The 21,946-nt window shown below is 31.6% G+C and overlaps 3 protein-coding genes across 3 annotated transcripts; 2 read left to right on the top strand and 1 right to left on the bottom strand.

Annotated features, from left to right (window-relative positions):
- The first annotated feature begins 1,708 nt into the window (after positions 1 to 1,708).
- LOC100799103 (disease resistance-like protein DSC1) lies at positions 1,709 to 6,687 on the top strand. The gene is made up of 5 exons (XM_014768014.3): positions 1,709 to 2,075; positions 2,239 to 2,828; positions 3,164 to 4,271; positions 4,388 to 4,684; positions 4,911 to 6,687. The coding sequence occupies exons 2-5, from the start codon at positions 2,350 to 2,352 to the stop codon at positions 6,501 to 6,503; spliced, it is 3,477 nt and encodes a 1,158-aa protein (XP_014623500.1). The 5' UTR covers positions 1,709 to 2,075; positions 2,239 to 2,349; the 3' UTR covers positions 6,504 to 6,687.
- A 3,433-nt stretch (positions 6,688 to 10,120) lies between these two features.
- On the top strand, positions 10,121 to 14,007 carry LOC100778198 (nucleosome assembly protein 1;4). Its single transcript, XM_003546650.4, has 11 exons — positions 10,121 to 10,237; positions 10,479 to 10,522; positions 10,948 to 11,043; positions 11,624 to 11,716; positions 11,897 to 11,981; positions 12,062 to 12,123; positions 12,207 to 12,391; positions 12,484 to 12,661; positions 12,763 to 12,806; positions 13,266 to 13,458; positions 13,598 to 14,007. Exons 1-11 carry the CDS (start codon positions 10,198 to 10,200, stop codon positions 13,676 to 13,678), a joined length of 1,101 nt encoding a protein of 366 aa, XP_003546698.1. The 5' UTR covers positions 10,121 to 10,197; the 3' UTR covers positions 13,679 to 14,007.
- A 4,150-nt stretch (positions 14,008 to 18,157) lies between these two features.
- LOC100776791 (beta-fructofuranosidase, cell wall isozyme) lies at positions 18,158 to 21,823 on the bottom strand. Its single transcript, XM_003546647.5, has 7 exons — positions 21,581 to 21,823; positions 21,420 to 21,428; positions 20,273 to 21,144; positions 19,802 to 19,960; positions 19,190 to 19,425; positions 18,987 to 19,077; positions 18,158 to 18,631 (listed from the first exon to the last, which is right to left on the bottom strand). The coding sequence occupies exons 1-7, from the start codon at positions 21,759 to 21,761 to the stop codon at positions 18,452 to 18,454; spliced, it is 1,728 nt and encodes a 575-aa protein (XP_003546695.1). The 5' UTR covers positions 21,762 to 21,823; the 3' UTR covers positions 18,158 to 18,451.
- Between the last annotated feature and the right edge of the window lie 123 nt (positions 21,824 to 21,946).

Raw genomic sequence — 21,946 nt, 5'->3', positions numbered from 1 at the left:
AAGAGACCCGTTTTAGAAAATATTTTATAAAACAACCGGATTAGATCAATTTGCCAAAATTAGAAGTGTATCTCCTTGTTAGATTTTGGAACTTTTGAAGTTAACTTGTTATTCAACGGTTAAGGTGATTTTTTTATTTGATTTGTATACGTGTGTTTTGATTTGGTTTGTTAGTAACTTATGATAATTTTTAATCATATAAAATAATAATATAAACAATGTCACGTGGGTAGTCAAGGATTTAGACGAAAAGGATCAAATGCCGTAAAAATTATAAAAATAAGGATCAATTTTTTAAAAAAATTAATGAATAAAAATCATAAAATTTAAAGACTAAAAACATAATAATTTACTCTAAGTTTTTTTTATATTATTTTTGGGTCTCTTTTGGTCATGAATTCAATGTCCTGGTCCTTCGAAACAACGCTTCGGCCCGCCTTGATGTTGTTGTGACAAAACAAAATTATGCTATGTAATAAAAAAAACCTTTAAGTTAGTTGATGAAATATTTAATAAGTTTAATTGTAAAATCTATTCTCTTATTTTATCTATTTTATCAAATTATTTTTTTATTTTTTAATTTATTATCTGAGTTTTTATATATTTTAAAAATTATTATATGAGTTCTATAACTTTTTAGTATTAATATAAATTTTATATGAAAATAATTTCATATTCAATTTTTTAATTTATTATTTTTATAATCTAATATATTATTTTTTAAAATATCATATAAAAATTAAATTTTATTTTCATATAAATTAAAATATCTATAGTTATATAAATTTATTTTTATTTTATATATTATATTTATTTTTTAAAATAATGTTTGTGACAGTATAAAATAAGTTTTAAATAATATGATAAAAATATAATATATAAAATAAAAATAAAACTTATATAAGTATATATATTTTAATTTATAAAAAGTAAAATTTAATCTTATATATTATATTTTAAAAGATGTTATATAAGACTATAAAAATATAATAAATTTTTTAAAAAGTGAAGTTTAAAGTTTAAATTATTTTTATATAAAATTTATATTAATATTATATTTTACATCAGATATTTAAATGAATTCTTAGATATAATAATAAATTAGTTTGTTTTTCACTCCAAAAAATAAGATTCTAGTTCTTACTCAAATATTTTTAAAGCTCTTGAATTTTAGAAAATAAATTTTGAAATATACCATCTATGGTGCCTCAGCAAGCAGTGGTTTCGCTTCAGTAGCCTGCGCTACATAACGTGGTGGTGGAGGCAGTGCAGTGCGACATCAGAGTACGAATGTAAGTGAAGAAGAAAGGACAATATTTGAAGAAAAGGAAACACACATCTTCAATGGATTCTTTTTTTAGCCGTTGATTTAAATTTATTAGGCGATGAATGGCTGGGATTATTTAACAGGACATCTCCTGTTGAAAGTAAAAAGGAGAGGATCCAAATATATAATAAATGCATATATTTCGTAATACGCAACTGTGCCTAAATATTTTTATACAGATAAAAATTAAACACCTACTATTTAATAGTACTATGCTTTTAGTACCATTCTTCAATTAATGTCATTCATTAACTATGATATAATAATCAAGTAGACATTTTTTTTGGTGTAGTAATTAAATGCACTCAACTATAATTCACCAAAAAAAATGCACCTAACTATATTTTTATAATAGTTGAGCCTGAGTAAAACCTTACGTCGGTCGAATAGACAGCAGAGAAGACTAGTCTCACAAACTCAACAGTGCAACTGCAAAGTCCACGCTGGTGGGGTTGCTTCTGTTCATTCCAAGACGAATCTTTCTTTCTTTACTGATCTAAACTTCCCAGAAGTTGCGTTGATTGCATATTTGCATTTCAATTCTCACTTCTCAGAAACGAACACCTGTTCGGTTTTACATTCATTTTCTATAACTCAACTCATTTTTGTTGGTCATAAACTAAAAGTTGTATCAAAGTGTCACACCAAATTATCATGTATTTTAATACTTTTGCATTTTGTTAAGTATTTCTTCCCCAACCGGAAGGCCTTGAGATATGATCTCCATCCTTCTACGAATTTGATAATTGTGTGAGGGAAATCTGTTTTGTTTACTACAACAACAGATAACATTTCTTCACTTTTTCAGTTATTTTTTCATTTATATTGTCATAGTTTAGTTGAAGCTATTATTATTCATTTCCCCTTTAATTTTCTTTTCTCTGAGTGGCATATCTCTTTGTTTTATGTAGATTGCAGCAATTTAACATATCATCATGTTTGGTGGTGATATATACTTTTGTTGAAGAAGTAGAGTTTATAGATCTAAAGAGAGACACTTGTGTTGTGCTTTTATATATCAAATGGAAACTTCTTCTAGTTCCCAAGATCCTCGAATCAAATATGATGTCTTCATCAGCTTTAGAGGCACAGACGTACGGTGTGGTTTTCTTAGCCATTTGAAGAAGGAACTGCGCCAGAAGCAAGTTGATGCCTTTGTTGATGACAGGCTTGAAGGAGGGGATGAGATATCACACTCACTTGACAAAGCCATTGAAGGATCACTTATTTCTTTGGTCATATTCTCCAAAGACTATGCTTCTTCAAAGTGGTGCTTGGAAGAGGTTGTGAAAATAATTGAGTGCATGCACAGTAATAAACAGATTGTGATTCCTGTTTTCTACAACGTAGATCCATCAGACGTACGGCACCAAAAAGGGACTTATGGAGATGCATTTGCTAAGCACGAAAAAAATAAAAGAAACCTTGCAAAGGTGCCAAATTGGAGATGTGCTCTAAATATAGCTGCCAATCTTTCTGGATTTCATTCATCAAAATTTGTGTAAGTTCTTTTGGTTTTCTCCATGCATGTTTAATATTTTTCTATTGTTTATTTATTTGTTGATTTTATATTATGCATACTTTGGCAGGTTATGCAACTTGCAGGGACTTAAATTATTATTTTTAAGCTAGATAGATTATTGATTATCATCACTAGCAATCCAGTGTGATGCCAAGAAAAATATATAAAATATGATGGTCATAATTTTGGTTTCTAATTAAAACTTGTCTTTTTTATGTGTGGCAAAAGTTTGCTTTTTGTTATACATCCAACATCTGTTAATAGTAATGGCACTAAACTTGATACACCATCGATTTCTTTTTCTTGGTGAATAGGGATGAAGTTGAGCTTATAGAAGAAATTGCCAAATGTTTGTCATCCAAGTTGAATCTTATGTACCAAAGTGAGTTAACAGAGCTTGTTGGAATTGAAGAACGGATTGCAGATTTGGAGTCACTATTGTGCCTAGGATCGACAATAGTAGGTGTTCGTGTCATTGGGATTTGGGGCATGGGTGGTATTGGAAAGACAACTATTGCAGCTGCAGTATATAACCGCCTTTATTTTGAATATGAAGGGTGTTGCTTTATGGCAAACATAACAGAAGAATCAGAGAAGCATGGAATGATTTATGTGAAGAACAAAATTATCTCTATACTACTAAAGGAAAATGATCTACAGATTGGCACACCTAATGGAGTTCCCCCATATGTTAAGAGAAGGTTGATTCGTAAAAAGGTTCTCGTTGTTCTTGATGATATCAATGATTCAGAACAACTAGAAAATTTAGTTGGAGCACTTGATTGGTTTGGATCTGGTAGTAGAATCATTGTAACAACTAGAGATAAGGGTGTGCTTGGGAAAAAGGCTGATATTGTATATGAGGCTAAGGCATTAAACTCTGATGAAGCTATTAAACTTTTCATGTTGAATGCCTTCAAACAAAGTTGTCTTGAGATGGAGTGGATTGAGCTTTCGAGAAGGGTGATTCAGTATGCTAATGGAAACCCATTGGCCTTAAAAGTGTTGGGTTCTTTTCTTTATGGCAAGAGCCAAATAGAATGGGAAAGCCAATTACAGAAACTTAAGAAAATGCCTCAAGTAAAAATTCAGAATGTATTGAGATTGACTTATGATAGACTTGATCGAGAAGAGAAGAACATATTTCTATATATTGCATGTTTTTTTAAAGGATATGAAGTACGCCGAATAATATATCTGCTTGATGCTTGTGGTTTCTCTACAATTATTGGGTTAAGAGTCCTTAAAGACAAGGCCCTCATAATTGAAGCCAAGGGCTCTGGAATCTCAATTGTATCAATGCATGACTTGATACAAGAAATGGGCTGGGAGATTGTTCGAGAAGAATGCATCGAAGACCCTGGAAAACGAACTAGGTTATGGGATCCTAATGACATTCATCTAGTGTTGAAAAATAACACGGTAAGAGTCATGATTGTATGAAATATCTGTTACAATTATTAACTATTTGAGTTTCTCTCCTACAAACTCTGGTTTTGAATATTATTTAACATTGTACTTTACTTTTTTCTTGCCAGGGAACTAAAGCCATCAAAAGCATAACTTTTAACGTCTCAAAATTTGATGAGGTGTGTTTAAGTCCTCAAATCTTTGAAAGGATGCAACAGTTAAAATTTCTTAATTTTACCCAACATTATGGCGATGAGCAAATCCTGTATCTTCCCAAAGGCCTTGAATCTTTGCCTAATGACCTAAGACTTTTTCATTGGGTTAGTTATCCTTTGAAATCCTTGCCTCTATCATTTTGTGCTGAAAATCTCGTTGAGCTCAAATTGCCTTGGAGCCGAGTGGAAAAACTTTGGGATGGAATCCAGGTATGGAAATACATCACATATATAGTTTTTTTTTGTTTTTATTAAAATTCTAGATTTATGAAAGACTTAGATAAAGTATTTGTAGTATTTTAGCATATGTTGATTAATGTAACTCTTTTATTTGTTTTTGATTAAAATTCTAGACTTGTAACTTAAGAGAGACTTAGATCAAGTATTTGTAGTATTTTAGCATATGTTATTAATGACACTCTTTTATTTGTCACAGAATCTTGAACATTTAAAGAAAATTGACCTGAGTTATTCCAAAAATCTGCTAGAGCTCCCAGATTTTTCAAAGGCCTCAAATCTTGAAGAGGTGGAACTCTATAGTTGCAAAAACTTGCGTAATGTTCATCCATCTATTTTATCTCTCAAAAAGCTTGTACGGTTGAATCTCTTCTACTGCAAAGCGCTTACCAGTCTTAGAAGTGATTCCCATTTAAGATCTCTACGTGACCTCTTCCTGGGTGGTTGCTCAAGACTCAAGGAGTTTTCAGTGACTTCAGAGAATATGAAAGACTTAATTTTAACTTCAACTGCTATCAACGAGTTGCCCTCATCGATTGGGAGTCTAAGAAAACTAGAAACACTGACCCTTGATCACTGCAAAAGCCTAAGCAATCTTCCAAACAAGGTTGCCAACCTAAGATCACTTCGACGTCTTCATATTTATGGCTGCACACAACTTGATGCATCAAATCTTCATATCCTAGTTAATGGTTTAAAGTCTTTGGAAACATTGAAGTTGGAAGAATGCCGTAACTTGTTTGAAATTCCAGACAACATCAACCTCCTATCATCATTGCGTGAGTTGTTACTAAAAGGAACAGATATTGAGAGTGTTTCTGCAAGCATCAAGCATCTTTCAAAGCTGGAAAAGCTTGACTTGAGTGATTGCAGAAGGCTTTATTCTCTGCCAGAGCTTCCACAGTCCATAAAAGAGCTATATGCCATTAACTGTTCATCCTTGGAGACTGTAATGTTCACTTTGAGTGCTGTTGAAATGCTACATGCATACAAGTTACACACGACATTCCAAAATTGTGTAAAATTGGATCAACATTCACTCAGTGCTATTGGAGTAAATGCTTATGTGAACATAAAGAAAGTGGCATATGATCAATTTTCAACAATTGGAACCAACTCAATCAAGTTTCTTGGTGGTCCAGTTGATTTTATCTACCCTGGAAGTGAGGTTCCAGAGTGGTTCGTGTATAGGACTACACAGGCTTCAGTAACTGTTGATCTCTCTTCTTCTGTTCCATGTTCCAAGATCATGGGTTTCATCTTTTGTGTTATTGTTGATCAGTTCACTTCAAACGACAAGAACTATATTGGATGTGACTGTTACATGGAAACCGGTGTTGGTGAAAGGGTCACACGTGGGCACATGGATAATTGGTCTAGCATACATGCCTGTGAATTTTTCTCCGACCATGTGTGTCTGTGGTATGATGAAAAATGCTGTCTGAAAAACCAAGAATGTGAAAGTGAAAGCATGGAAGAACTTATGGCAAGTTATAATCCAAAGATTTCATTTGAATTCTTTGCTAAAACTGGAAGTATTTGGGAAAAGCGGAGCGATATTATAATTAAAGGGTGCGGAGTGTGTCCAATATATGACACAGAATGTGACAATTTCTTTAAACAGATGGAATTGGAGTTGGAAATCACATTGCAATCCATGGCAACTAAAATGTCAAGTAAGGAAGCAACACTATCTCCAAAACAGGAATCTAAGAAACTGATCTTTCCACCCCATCAAATTGGAACTTGGAAGAATGCAACACAAGGGTTGAAAGATATACTGTTCCTGTGACCAACAAGTGTTGAATGATGTACTTCATTTTCAAATTGAATATGATCCAAATTTGACAAGGGCGTACGTTGGTTGCTAATTAAGAGATTTGAGACTTGGTTTATATGAACTACTATAAAATATGTTATAGTTATGGTGTTCTAACAACTATTTATGCTTGGTCAAAACAAAAAAACAACAACTATACTTGCACGTGTTGTTATCTACTGTATGATCCAGAGTTGTTTTTTTTAGAGAAGTATGATCCAGAGTAAAAAATTGGGGAATTAATGTTTATCTACGTATCTATAGTTCTATACAGAGATAGAATAGAATAGAAAAATAGGACCCATCATAATAAATCTGCAACACGTTTAAGCGATAAAATAACAACGAATCTTTTAAACAAATTTGGACTTTTTAAAAAGACATAAATACAAATATATTTTAATCAAATAAGTTCTATTACCGAGTATAAATGAGTAAATAAATGGACAAATAAGTTGGATTACAGGTGTAAGGTGAAGTCTCACATTGGGTAAAAGTGAAAAAGTTGAATATCATATAAGTGAGAAAAAAACTTATAAACTTAAATTTTAAGGTTTTGAGTTAAATGTGTTAATTTTTTATGTGGTGGCTGGAATAAGTCTTAGACTTTTTAGCGTTTCATTTAAGTCTTTATATTTAATCATTTTTAAAAAAACCCAAGTGATAATAATAACATATATTTAGTACAGTTCAAAAAATTATTTGAAGTTTTTTTTTAAAATTTTGAATTTTCCTAACAAAATGATGAATTTATTCTTATAAATCGTATTTCCCTGTCACAATAATCCTGAAATTAAAGAAAACTCAAATAAGTCTAAGTGATAATAATAACATATGTTTAGAGATTAGAATGAAAAAAAAAAATCAATTTTAGGGGTCTGAATGAAGCTTAATACAGTTCAAAAACTTATTTGAAGTTTTTTTTTAGTTTCAAAATCTATCCAGTATTTACTCCCCTCGAATTTTCCCAGTAAAAGGATCAATTTATTCTTATAAATCGTATTTCCCTATCACAATAATCCTGAAATTAAAGAAAACTCAAATAAGTCTTGGACTTTTTAGTGTTTCATTTAAGTCTCTAAAATTAATCATTTTAAAAAAAAAAACTTAAGTAATAATAATAACATATGTTTAGAGATTAAAATGAAAAAAAAATCAATTTTAGGGGCTTGAATGAAGCTTAATATAGTTCAAAAACTTATTTGAAGTTTTTTTTAGTTTCAACAATTAATGTTACAATTTTTTTAAACTAAATTGGTTTTTGCTCAAGGGTGTTTCTGTTCGGTGGTCGACAAATGTACCAATTCGCACAGGTAGTATATAAAACGGTAAGATCGAATATGATATTCATAGAAAATTTGTTTCACCTAGACTATGTATATTTGTAAACACTTATAAAACTTGAAATAAAACAAATGTTGAGTTTTGCACTATTAAACTATTTGAACAAAAGCAGAACATTCAAAGTTATTAAAATGTGACAACTGTCAAGTTAAAAGCATTGAGGAGTGTCCTACTGAATTTTCTCTTAACGTATAAAATATTTTTCTCTATTTGACATTATCCTAGTGTTCTTACACCGATAAAATACTCAGACCATAATTCTTCACATGAAGGAGTCTAACTCACTTAGTCTTCGTTCTTGATTCCTCAACAAACTCGTTCTAAAAGAGTTGCACTAAGCCTATAGTGTAAAATATACTAGATCACTGCACTCTATTCTTAGACATACAGATTTCTCACTTACTAATAAGCCTAACAACACACATAAATGGGTTATCAAGCCACAAACATGTAAAATAAGCATAAATAGAAGCAAAGAACACGAAAAAATAACATTAAATAGATAGTAAGAGTATTATATCCAAGAGTTTCAGTAGTAACTTCCCAATAAAAAGACTCTAGCCTTCCATTACAAGCAAAACTTCAAAAAATACAAGAAGGAAACTATTTTTGGTGAAAGAAAAATGGAAGAAAAATGATGGAGAATGTCTTCTCCAGCTTCTCAACCCTAAATCTCTCTATTTTTCACGAAGATAGGCTCTCTTTGTTGCTATAGATCGCACTCTTCATTTCCTCCAACTTCAATGTTTTAAAAGCTCTTGGATTTCTCAGCTTCTGAAGGCTCGCTCAACAAGCATGTCTCACTAAGCGAGAGTAAGTGAAAATCTGTTAAGCGAGCTTGGACGCGCTAAGCGTGAGAAGAAACAACATCCTCGCTGGGCGGGCTGGTTGCGCGCTGGGTGTGCAAATCTCTAGCTTATCCTCCTCTAGGGTTTCTCATCCGCTAAGCGAGCTGGATGCCTCCCTAAGTGGATGAGTCTCGCTTAGCCAATCTGCCTCGCTAAGCGAGTCACCAACAACTTTTACCTTTTCTTCTTTGATCTGAAACTAAGTTGGATTCCACATTAGTTCACAAAAATAAAGTTTTTACTCTATAAAATCACACAATAAAAGAAATATATATAATTTCTACAAAAAGAACCATAAATTGGAGACACATTGTTATTTCCTTGCAAATTTTCAATACCAAACTAACTTATGAATAGCAACTAACAGTTTCACTTTCTAAAAAAGAATAATCCAAAATGTAAAATTAATAGAAATGTTTATGGAGTGCAGCCTTTTTCTGAAATATTCAAATCATTAGAAAATACCCCTGACAGAATAGGTTGTTGCTAGGTGCACCAAGCAATTTAAGTAAAGTGACAAAAATGTTTTTCACTTAAATTTTAAAAATCCTCTCCCTCTCATCTCCTTTGTCACTGTTGTCAGCCTCCATTGGCTTCATTCAGGTCATTTACACTATCGTCGTGCTTTTCTGTTGTCGAAATAAGTCTTTTTTTTTGTGATTTAGGATCACATTTGATACCTTGTAACAAATACGAATTACGTAATTCGTATCACTCATATGGATTAATTAATCCATATAACTCATACGAATTAACTAATCTGTATGTTTTTTTTAAAAAAAAATTATTAATAAATTAATTTTTTAATAGTAAATAATTTTTATTTATAAAAATATTATTTTGATTTTTGTTTTTAAATTTTTATTTTTTATTAAACATAAATATATTATTTTATTTTTTGTTTGTAAATAGTTATTATTTAATTTTTAAATAAAAAAAGATTATTTAGAATCATATTTTTAAATAATAATTATTTTTTTAATTGTAAATATATTAATTTTTTTTTATTTTTAAATAATTATTGTTTCTTTTTTAACAATTATATTAACATATTTATAATTTTAAAAAAAATAAAAATTTAATATTTCTTTTAATTAAAAAAATTAAAAATTCATATAACTCTTACGAATTAATTAATCCGTATTAATATAAGTTATATAAACAAATTTACTTAAAAAAAATATTTAAAAGTATTTTCAAAATTTCGTTTTAATGCTGCATGCGTCTTGCACGTATGAACATCCTACAGGATATAGTAGCATTACCTGGTCCGAGTCCAACTGACATGACACCAACACGTCCTATGATCCGCCAAAAAGCGCGTGCTCCATACTCGCGTCTCCCGCGCGTGTAAACAAACAAAAGATATATACAGTTATATTTCGGAGCTTCTGTTCTGTATCTATTCATTCGTTTTCTTTTCTTTTCCCTCCTCGTTAGCAGTTTTCGTTCTCCATTCTCTCCATTCCTTCGCCATGTCCGATCTCGGCTCCGATCTTCCTGCTGCCGCCGCCGGTAATTTAAATCGCAATTCCTAAATCACGCTTTTCAAATTATCCAGGAATTTTTTTTTTATCGTTTTTCACTCTTCAAACTGTTGCCACTCCTCTCTCTCGTACTTATAGTCGTCTGATTATTCTACTCTTTTTTCGGAATTAGTGACTTTGTGGACTAGTGAATAGATATACTTCAGAATTGTTATTGCTTGATTGAAAAAACTAGGTCTAAATTCGAGTGTGTTTGGTTTTGTGTGCAGCTCTTAGTGCTGAGGATCGTGCTGGTCTCGTGAATGCACTCAAGGTTAGTTTATAACGCTTATCGTGTTTTTTCTTTGCCTAATTGTCATAAAAACTTTACGCTGAATTACGTTTAATGGCCTTTTCTCCTTCTGTATTAGATAGCTAAATTTGTTAAGCATGTTGATCTGATTTGATTATGAGAAAGGCTTTGTTGACTTGAGAGATTCAAAACTCAATTTGGTGGTATTTATGCCTCCAAAGAGATTACTCTGTGTAATTGCCTTTTTGGTGCAAAAATTATTCGATTACAATGGTTTTTTTATATCTTTTTCTTCATATGGGGCTGTGAACCTGTTTTCAAATGCCAAAAGGAATCCATCATTTCTCAATGAATACAATGATTACAAAACCATAGTCTTACTATATCTCAGATGTGTTAATTTCATGGGTTTGCCATATTTATTTTGTGTTGTACTGTGTATGCAGGACAAGCTCCAGCTCCTCGCTGGGCAACATGTGGACATCCTGGAGACACTGCCACCCAAAGTCAGGCAACGCGTGGAAATTCTCAGAGATCTGCAGGTTTGATGCTACTTCCATCTCTTGGGTTCTTATTGTTGTCATGTATTTTTGTGTGTCGGACTCTGTGCTAATTGTAATTATTTATTCACAGTGATAGGGATACTCAGGTTATTTAATTATAATAAATCTTGGAATTTAATCCACTAAATGTTTAGCTTAAATTGCTCTCCTTCCCTTCATATTTTTTATTTTGATTCTCGTGTCAAATATTAAAATGGTGGAATTGTCTATCTACTTGAACCCCTATCTACTTGAACCCCACAAGAAATGGGAGGCACTTGCTTGGCCTATGTTTTGTGCTGTTATCACTTATCATGAAGAAGCAGGGGAGAGTGCTGAGGTGTAGGGAGAGTATTTGTTTGAATAATATTCTCAACTGTCTAAAATATGTCATAGAACTGTGCTGCTCATTCAAGATAATATACTTGTTTCCTTGTGTTCTATACTCAGTGACACCTGTGGTTAATTACTATTTGTAACAGAAATTCTACTCTCTTCTCTCTAACTTCTCATTATAATGATCATCTTTATATTAAAGAGGGACGAAAAATGAGACTCTGATTTGGTTTTGAATTTGCAGAGTCAACATGATGAGGTGGAGGCTAAATTTTTAGAGGAGCGATCAAAGCTGGAGGCTAAATACCAGAAGCTCTATGAACCGCTTTACACAAAAGTGTGCATGTTGTTCATTGATAATGAGCAATGAACCTTTTTATTTGTCAGATATCTTGTTTGATTTATGAGATTTCTTTCATGGGATTTGATCTTATATAGAACTTTAGACTGAATTACTTTTTGCCTCACAATGGTAACAAAATATCTTTTGTCTTTGAATTGTTTTTGGTGGTTATAGAGGTATGAGATTGTTAATGGTGTGGTAGAGGTTGAAGGAGTTACAAATGTTGCAGTACCAGAAGAAGCCAACAAAGCTGCAGAAGGTAAGTTACTTTACTCTTGTTTTGCGTTGTAGCCTTGTACATTATCTTTTGATACTATCTGAACTGGCCTTTTAATTCAGACAAAGGAGTACCTGAGTTCTGGCTAACTGCAATGAAGACTAATGAAGCACTGGCTGAAGAGGTAGTGGAATTTGTGTGTGTTTAGTTTCCATCTGTTGAAATGATTGTAGGATAATTATCTACTTTTCTTTTCCCCTTTATTAGATTACTGAACGTGATGAGGGGTCCCTAAAATATCTTAAAGATATCAAATGGTGTAGAATTGACGATCCTAAGGGCTTCAAGCTGGAGTTTTATTTTGATTCTAATCCTTATTTCAAGAATTCCGTGCTAACAAAAACATATCACATGATTGAAGATGATGACCCTATATTAGAGAAAGCAATAGGGTAAGTAATATCTGTTAATTTTCAAGTCTTTATATTTGTGTTTTCATTTTCTGCACATATTATTTTTAATTTTTAATATTTAAAAATTCTAGGACGGAGATTGAGTGGCATCCAGGAAAGTGTTTGACACAAAAGATTCTTAAGAAGAAGCCAAGTAAAGGATCAAAGAATGCTAAACCCATCACAAAAACAGAAAAATGTGAAAGTTTCTTCAACTTTTTCAATCCTCCCCAGGTCCCTGAGGATGATGATGATATTGATGACGATGCTGTACGTCTCTGATTTATATCTATCTAGTATCCAATATCTATTGGAAACTTGTCAAATGATTGCTGCTGACCGCTGATTGTCTTTGATGCTTGCAAGGATAGGTTGAAGAGCTCGAGAATTTGATGGAACATGATTATGACATTGGGTAAGTCAGTAGTGAATACTTGAGCGATATTTCTTATTCCTTTTGATCTGAGTGATGAAGACTTTTGGTCTATCAATAATACTTTTCATTGATATTAAAGCTTAGTGTATTTATTATCTGATGGTCCCTAGTTGGAAAAGGCTTTTTTTTTTTAATTATTTGTTCTCTGGTTTTACATCTTTATTTAGTTAGTTTCCACTGAAAAATATTTGTTGAACTTGAAATGTAGTTTGGCATGTTGAGTATAAAGTTGTTTATAGTACACGCCCAACATTATGAATTCATGTCCTTAAAACTGTAATTACTTTTGTGCCATTCTTGTACCAGAAAAAGATCAGAATGAACAGATATTAACCTTTGGAAGAAAATGTTGACATTTATGGATGACACCAAATGACTGTTTATGGTGCTGTTCACTACTATTTTTTAGATGTATTTTTTATTGACGTGCAACTGCAGTTCTACAATCCGGGACAAAATTATTCCTCATGCCGTGTCATGGTTCACGGGGGAGGCTGCACAGAGTGATTTTGAGGATATAGATGAAGATGATTATGAAGATGAAGAAGGTGATGATGATGATGATGAGGATGAGGATGAGGATGAGGATGAGGAGGATGAGGAGGAAAAGAAAGGGAAGAGCAAGAGTAAGGTATGGATAGAGTCCGTAATTTGGCACATTCTTTTTTATTCTTGGATCAGATTACATTTATTGATTTATGTATTTTTTTGTTAACCATCTGCTTAATTGTTTGGTACTGGTATTCTTACTACATACAATGTTTTGTCAGTCTAAACTGCAGAGTGGTGGCAGGGCCATACCTGGTAAAGATCAGCCGATGGAGCGTCCTCCTGAATGCAAGCAGCAGTAGTGTTTGGCTGTGTACAAACAGACCTGGGTATATTTAGTTTCAGAGAAGTAATCACTGTAGAGTCTGGGTTATTTCAGTCATAATTTGCAATTTAATTATTATTATTATTATGATTATTATTATTGTCTGCTCTTTTTTATTGGGCTGGGGGTTGGTGGTGGTAATTTTTTGAGTTGGCCTGTGATATGGATTTTATTTCTCTCTGCTTTTAGTTTTTTTCTGAAAAAGAAAAAAGTAAAGTGATAAGTATATTCATGACGTTGTCCATATTTATTGTGTATTATACCGTTATATGAAACTGTACAGATTTGCTGCTTCTGATTGGGTTAGTTGACCTGTGTCCTGTGCCAGTGTGATATGGATTTTATTTCTATCTCGTTTTATTCTGTGTATTAGTATATGAAACTGTACAGAGAGCCTACAATTTCTAAAAGAAAGAAAAGTTACAAGTATGTGTGTCGTTGTCCATATTTATTGTGAATTATATGAAACTGTGCAACTTATACTTTTCTGCTGCTTGTTCTACGAAAATATTCAAAAATTGTGTTAAGTCTTCTCGGGTAAGAAAAAAAAAATGAATGATGGTGTTAAGAGACTGAAAATTGATTAGAGCTGCTTTGCTAGAAACGATATGAGCGAGCAACTCGTTTATATATATATATATATATATATATATATATATATATATATATATATATATATATATATTTTCATTTTTAATTGGATTGCTTTGGTTTTCAACATCCTCATTTGAAGATGCGTTGATACATTAAGGAGTTAGATAATTTAAATAGCTGACAAGGTCAAATTTCAAGTGAGGTGTTGATACATTCTGAACAATATTGTAAAAAAATTAAAACCAATAAAAATATGCTGAAACATTATTTTTTTAAAACAATTGCACATCAATTTTCATGTATAAGAAAGCGCTGTACAGATTTAACTAATTTGATTGTAGTATAATTTGATTGACTAAATGAAGACACGTGTCAGTCGTTGAAATTTGTGTTGGAACATAATTGGTATGCACGTTCTATATTTTTCATGGGAAGGTCTGCTAGAAATGCATATGGATCAAAGATAATCCGGGTTGAATAATTCATCATGACAAAGTCATGATCATCCTCAAAACTGTAGCAAAGGATCCATGAGAAAAAATGCAATACAAATTTTGAATTAAAATAGAATGTAAAAATGTGAATTTTATTTAATTTAACTTGTTTATTCCATTTCTTTTTTGTTATCTTTTCTACAAACGAACGAATCCTAAAAGTTGAGAGCAAATGGTAAAATAAGCTGGGCATTTTTTTGAATTCAATTAATTTAAATATATTATTTTTCAACATTTTTAATGTAAAAGAATAATATATTATTCTCACTTTATTCTTGTGTTGATGATTTGTTGACATGGAGGACGACAGAAGATTGATGAGGAGGGTGGCGGCAAGAGCAGTTGGAAGTGATCTTGTTCTCATTTAGATATGTAACAGAAAATGAACAAGAAAAAGGATAAGATGGATTTACCTTAAAAGAAAGTATTTCATTTTTTTAGAATATATCTTTAATCGAGACTTGACTCTGTTTGTAAAAGAGGAATAAAAGTAATGTTAAGAAATAGAGGAAATTCTTGTGTAATTTCCTCAAATTTTAGGAGAGATTTGTGTAATTTTTTATATAGAGCTTTCATGTTTGCTTATGTTATTTTTTATTTTAATTTAAACTTAGGTGGAAACATTTTAAGATATAAGAATAATAGTATAATGCACGTTATAAAAAATAATTGAAACTAATAAAATCTAATTAAAATAATTAATTTTTATAAAAATGTTAAGAATTCCAAATTAATTAAAAGTAAAAAATTACAATTACTCAAAAGCATTTGTTACTCATAAAATAATTAAAATTTATATAAAAATATCATATAAACATTAATTTATATGATTTTACTTTATTAAATGATTTTAATAGATAATTTTATGATAACTTATTTTTTTAATAAGTTAACTATACAACTTTCAACTAATAGTTACTTTTTTAATAATTTTTTGACTAAATAAGGGTTATGTACTTGGTTCCAAGCATTTAGTCATTATGTTCTTCACTAGATATGAATGAATGACTTGGTTAATGACTAAAATGAGAATAAAGTACCCCTCAAGCGTAAAATTGACTTTGCCAAAAACTATTTATTAACTATTTAATGGAACAACAATTAAGTAATTGTTTGTTTCCTTGACAAGAATATCAAGTTACATAAATAGTATAAAACAGTAAAATCGAGTATTGAATTTCACAGGGATTATGTTTGTACTTAAAGTTATATATATATATATATATAAACGATTAAGCAATTAGTGACTTGAATCGAATTTTGTTCATTGATTAATTACAAGTATAAACCAAAATGAATTAACTACAAAGCAAGGAAGATGAAAGTTAAGAAAATAAACACTCAAAGTTGTGAGATGGTGTTGTGATGAGTTATGGAAAGTGTTGGGGATTTCGCTTGTCAAAATTACTCTTGACGTAATTTTAATAGATTTTTTTTCTCTTTTAACGTTAATATAATTATTATCCGCATCTACTAGTCTATTCTAATCAAGATCTCTTGAGTGAAAGAACCTAAATCACTTAATATCGTTTTCGATCCCTTGGTGATTGATTACTAAATGATTTGCATTAAGAACATATATGCATGAACAAGTTAAAGAAGATCACTTTATCCCTAGATATGACTCACTTCATATATTCTTTTCAAGTTCTTAGCATACAAACGTTTCTCATTATTTATATCCTAAAATAGTACGTAAAATGAATAATCAAACCATAAGTATGTAAATAAGCACAAGGATGAATAATAATAACAACATTATATTAAAAGATAGTTTAGAATCATTACATCAAAGAGAGTTTAGTTTGCAGAGCTCCCAACAACATGTGGTTTTAGCATCTCATTGTCACGAGAGACTTACAAATATAAAAATGGGATGAAATGGATTGAAACGGATCGGCTAGAGCTCCAGAAACGGATTTTCCTTGCACTGACTTCTTTGCTTTCCTCTGCTTCTAAGTTTCTTTGTGGTTAAGGAAACAAATGTTTCCTTTCCTTTTTATATGTTTCACCAACTGATTGACCAATTAGAATTCTCTTGTGTGCTTAATGTGACACTTACGTTGAGCGCGCTTGTACAATTGGATCAAATGGTCGCGCTCTAAGCGCAGGATGCGCGTTTAGCGCGCTTGCTCGTGACAGTTGTCTTTTAATGTGACTTCTTGCACTAAGCGACTTGCTTGGGCAGAACGATTTTGACTCGTTCAGCGAGGAGATCGTGTTGAGTGTGACACTTCAATTCATGAATCTTCTTCTTGGCCTTTGCCACAACTTTACACAAAATATAACAAAAATTACTCAAAAAATCATTAACTTTAGCATTTTCTGGATAAAAATTTAGGAGAAACTAAATTTTTATTGTTTTAACACAAAATAAGCAATAAAAGAGAAGAAAATGAGATAATTACTATGTGATTTTAGTATACAAATAACATATGCATAACATTTATCAGTAACTAATTGTATGAAGACAAAGACCTCTCTTTTTGTAACCTTTTAGCAAGTAATAAAAAGTAAGACATAAATTATTTGGTTTCAATGGTTTGATAAAAAAGAAAGAAGGATGTCAGATTATCAATATTTAATCAAATCATATCTATAGATTATTGTCATTTTACACATCCTACTATTTTTCATGATACTACGGATTTATTAACAAAGAGGCAGAAAAATAGATTAATTATTTCCTTTCAATTTCAATCGATTAGGCCTCAATTTGAATAACTCAACTCAACTCAAATTATTCAGAACACTTGCCTAATACGTTCATGATTTAATTAAGCTTTGCAATAATAACTATTGATAATTGTTAATATATTAATAATAAAGAGTAATTTTTAATAATTAGTTAATTAACATAAATCCAGATAATAAAATAGTTAGATAATTAATCTAACACCTAATCTTTCTTGAGCCCCATGAACACTCCCATCCTTGCTTAGCTACGGAGTGGTGGGGTAGACTACGCTTTATATCTTGTTAGCAATTGTTGGCGTCATAAGTGGATTTTTAGAATCATATGAAGAATATTTATGTTTTGCATTTAATGAAGGATTAGAATAAGTATATGTTGCTTAAGTTCTGTTGGGATTGAACTTACTTTCTATTATCGAAATGAAATAGATGGCAAGAAAATGTTCGGAGCTTCATATTATTCCAATTACGTTTGTATGGTCTGCTTCTGTTGAGTGTTAACGATGTCGCTTGCTTAATTTGATTGGTAAGCAGTACATGACTGTACGTAACTGCATCATATAATAAATGAAGAAGGGATCGTAATTGCCATTTGAAGGAAAGAACGATTTATCAATAAATATATTTTAATTATTTATCAGGGGAAACCCTTATTTGTAGAATAGATATGCTTATGAATCAAAGATACTGAGTTAAAATTGTTCCTGCCAATTACATGTACGTGTCATCATGTAAATAAAAGTTAATACAAAATGATAAAATAAATTGACAGGTAACCTAGAAGACTATAACATGTTTACAAAACATATTTTTGTTCTTATTTTCTTATCAAATTATTGCTTTTAACCTGAATAACAAGCACTATGGTTATAGTAGTACAGTAATAATAAAATTTGTTGGCACTAATAAAAGAACACAAATATTGGTTATCATTAATCCTATATTGGGTTCCTCTTTAATTGTTGGTATCAGTTTATTTTTGCCTTCTCCATGCTCCAAGCACTCAATCTTGTAATCTTGACGGCGGCAGTTCCATTATTGAAAGCATATAGTTGTGCCTTTTCATTAATTGCTATTGTGGGATATACTCTGGCTGTGATGCAAGCCCTTCCCTCTCCTCCAAAACTCTCCACTACTGAGTGATCAATCTGTGAATGAGAAAAATAAACTATGAATTAGCTTATGGTTTTAAATTTTAATAAGTATTACCCGATTCTTTTTCTTATATTAAATTGAATTTTTTATATAAATTATATTAAGCAATTAAGAAATTTAACTTAATTGATTGAGCCAGATGCGTCACTTATTATAAATTTCATAATATTATTTTTAATTTGAGCCAGATGCGTCACTTATTATAAATTTCATAATATTATTTTTAATTTTAAAGGATGAAAAAAAAATTATATTAAGAAATTTATGGTTACTACAATCCACAAAAGTACTTTTCATCTGTTAAACATTTGTTTGTATGGTTTCACATGAATTACATCATCAACTTACCAAAGTTCTTAGTGACAGCTTCTCATGAAGAGGGTCCATGTCCACAAAAGTCCCATAGGTGGTCATATCGTTATCTTTATTCAAAGAGGATCTGTCAAAGTATTACATTTAATTTGCATATATCAGCAAGTTTGACAAGTAACCAAAGTTTAATTTGATTAAAAAAAAAAGTATAGCGAAAGGGACAGAAGACAAGGACAAACCTGCTTTGGTCGCTACACATGAGAACCAAATTTTTATTTTGGTATCTGAATATTCTAAAGAATACTGCCGTGTACTCTTGCAAGCCACGAGAAGCAAAAACTAGCAAGCCAAAGGGTCCCAAACCACCCTTTACGGCTGCACCCTTTCTACTACACAGAATTTGGGGATCCACCCATTGGTCCAATACTTCGCCCTTTCCAAACTCATTCACGTCAAATGAAATTTCAACGTCAGCCTGCCAACAAATAAAATAACAAATAATTAATATGCCCATTTTCATATAAGGATATTGTTAACTATTCATCTATATTATTAATTAATTTCCCTTTATTCTGTTAGTCATATTTCATTTTATTTAGGATAATTACAACTTATATGTTATATACAGTAACTCATTATTGAGCTTATATACATATATAATGCCATTAACATATTACTCTTGTGCGGTTCTATTCATATATTAGTTCAAGCAACCTGCCATATGGTTGTGAACCAACATAAATGCAATATTAATTTCAAATATTGCAGATATAGTAAACATATACATTCACTTTGTTACAATCTTTTTAAGAGTAATATATGCAAATTAAATGTAACAAAGTGAATAATACCTGTGCCGCAGTAACACCAGTAACTTGAAGCATTTCACCACCTTTGACCACTTTGGTGGGCCAGTGGACAGGATTCACACGTAAGCTTTCAAGTTCCACCACCGGCCATTGCACCAACTGTTTTCCAGATTTATGAAGCCAGATGGCCCTTGGAATAGTCTGCAAATATATTTACATTATATTATTGAATAAAAGGTTAGTCCATTGAATTTATTAAAAAGAATGCATAGGTCAACATAAATTTGTGTTTAGTCTAGCTCGTACAGTCTCAATAATTTCATTGCATGCCATGAGCAGGCTCGTGTAATATTAAACCACGTATCATAAACCATGCTCAATAAACTATAATAATAATAATAATAAAATTAGAATAAGTTCAAGGCCTCTATATATGTTCAATCAAGAGTTGTATATTGCATTCACAAAAAATGAATAAAATAACAAATTAAGAAATTGATGAGTCAAACTTACATGGATTCCAGCCCATCCTTTCTTGATATCATCCGAAACACTTGAGGATTCATTAACCCAACCCAATAAGACCCTTCTGTTCTTTCCATCCTCAAAAATGGTTTTTGAGGCATAATATTTTCCATAGTCATATCTTAGGACAGTTTGACTATCCTCAAATCCATTATCCGGAGTGAAGATATCCTTGGCAATGTCATAAGTCCCAATCAAATAATGATCATGTTTTTTATCATCCAAACTAACCTTAAGCACATGCCTAACATTATCACCATTCACAGATGTGTCAAGACCAATAGTTGATGATGGTTTATTATTCAGCACTGGATAGAAATCAGGGCACTCCCACATTCCAGTGCCTTCAGCTGAATGTAGGGGTTGTTTGGCTTGAACCCAATTAACAAAGTTTTTGCTCTTGTACAAAATTGCCATACCCCTAGTGTGTATTTTGCTTCCAATCAGCACCCTCCAGTACCCATCTTTGCCTAGCCAAGCAGTGGTAGGATCCCTAAATGAGCTTGAATTGATCATGTTAGCACTAGTTGGTGCCATTAGTGGATTTTTGGGTGACTTAACCCATTCCCTAAGTAATGGGTCAGACATGTTTTTGGGTAGGGCTAAGTTTTGAACTTGGTGATTATTAGGGTCAATTCCTGTGTATAAAATGGCTGGTTTGCCCCCAGGAAGTATTGTGGCTGAGCCTGACCAACAACCGTTGATATCAGACGGTTGAGAAGGGTAGATGGCATGATCTAGAGGGGTCCAATTCACAAGATCCTTTGATACTGAGTGGGCCCACACAATATTACCCCAAACAGCACCTTTTGGATTGTATTGGTAGAAGAGATGATAAAGTCCTTTGTACCTCATTGGTCCTGCACATACAAGCATGCGTATCTTCAGCCAAAACATGTACATAGACCTTAATCTATTTGTCTCTAATTATGCATGTTTTAAATATATAATGGGGGACTATGGAGCAGGAACTTTTCAACAGTTAAATTTAACTATAGAAAAAAAATGAATTTCTTAATCAAATACTCATTTTGTTCCTACTACAAAGAATTGGGATTTTGGATTTCAGTATTTCATTCATTTTGAGAAGTATAGAGCAAAAATAAAGGAGTGTGACAGAGAATATAGAACTAACCATTAGGGTCTGCACGATGTCCACAGCATAACATCAAATGAAAAAAAAGAAACAAAGTAAAAAATAGTTAGAGATATAAAATATTTCCCAAAGAAAATTAAAGTAAGGAAAGGAGGACATGAGAAAGAAAATTTAATTAAGACTATTTTGCAGGAATATACCATTTATCCAATTTTTGGGAGGTTGGAAATGGTAAGCGGTTCTATAAGGTTGATCAGAGGAATCAGAAGATAGAGTCTGAAGATTTCTGTAAACATGGTGGGTAGCTTCAATGGGAAGAATACCATTGCCATAAATGAGAGAGAAGATAGCCAACAACAACAAAATTGGAGATACGGCCATGGTGGCTTTTAATGGAATGAGGTGAGGTGTGGGGAACTTGTGCTCTGATGGCTATTTATAGATTCGGATTTCAACAAATTGGTAAACAGTGTGTGCAATGTTGACATTTAAACATGTCTTGTTTTCAAACAAAATCTTGAAAGTTGTACAAAATAATGTATAAACTCAACTAAAAAAATTGTAAA

The sequence above is a fragment of the Glycine max genome, chromosome 15 (assembly GCF_000004515.6).
Source record: "Glycine max cultivar Williams 82 chromosome 15, Glycine_max_v4.0, whole genome shotgun sequence".
In the NCBI taxonomy this organism is placed as follows: Eukaryota; Viridiplantae; Streptophyta; class Magnoliopsida; order Fabales; family Fabaceae; genus Glycine; species Glycine max.
Note: the sequence above shows the minus strand (reverse complement) of the source record. Positions and strands in the feature narration are given on the sequence as shown.

What these genes read in the sequence shown, in the direction of transcription:
- LOC100776791 (XM_003546647.5), bottom strand. Translation starts at nt 21,761, where the DNA reads ATGGCCGTATCTCCAATTTTGTTGTTGTTGGCTATCTTCTCTCTCATT. An exon ending in ATGTGTAGCGACCAAAGCAG is followed by an intron (nt 19,078 to 19,189) that starts GTTTGTCCTTGT and finishes ATACTTTGACAG; the next exon opens with ATCCTCTTTGAATAAAGATA. An exon ending in AGCTGTCACTAAGAACTTTG is followed by an intron (nt 18,632 to 18,986) that starts GTAAGTTGATGA and finishes TCTCATTCACAG; the next exon opens with ATTGATCACTCAGTAGTGGA.
- LOC100799103 (XM_014768014.3), top strand. Translation starts at nt 2,350, where the DNA reads ATGGAAACTTCTTCTAGTTCCCAAGATCCTCGAATCAAATATGATGTC. An exon ending in TTTCATTCATCAAAATTTGT is followed by an intron (nt 2,829 to 3,163) that starts GTAAGTTCTTTT and finishes CTTGGTGAATAG; the next exon opens with GGATGAAGTTGAGCTTATAG. An exon ending in AACTTTGGGATGGAATCCAG is followed by an intron (nt 4,685 to 4,910) that starts GTATGGAAATAC and finishes TATTTGTCACAG; the next exon opens with AATCTTGAACATTTAAAGAA.
- LOC100778198 (XM_003546650.4), top strand. Translation starts at nt 10,198, where the DNA reads ATGTCCGATCTCGGCTCCGATCTTCCTGCTGCCGCCGCCG. An exon ending in GTCTCGTGAATGCACTCAAG is followed by an intron (nt 10,523 to 10,947) that starts GTTAGTTTATAA and finishes CTGTGTATGCAG; the next exon opens with GACAAGCTCCAGCTCCTCGC. An exon ending in GAACATGATTATGACATTGG is followed by an intron (nt 12,807 to 13,265) that starts GTAAGTCAGTAG and finishes GTGCAACTGCAG; the next exon opens with TTCTACAATCCGGGACAAAA.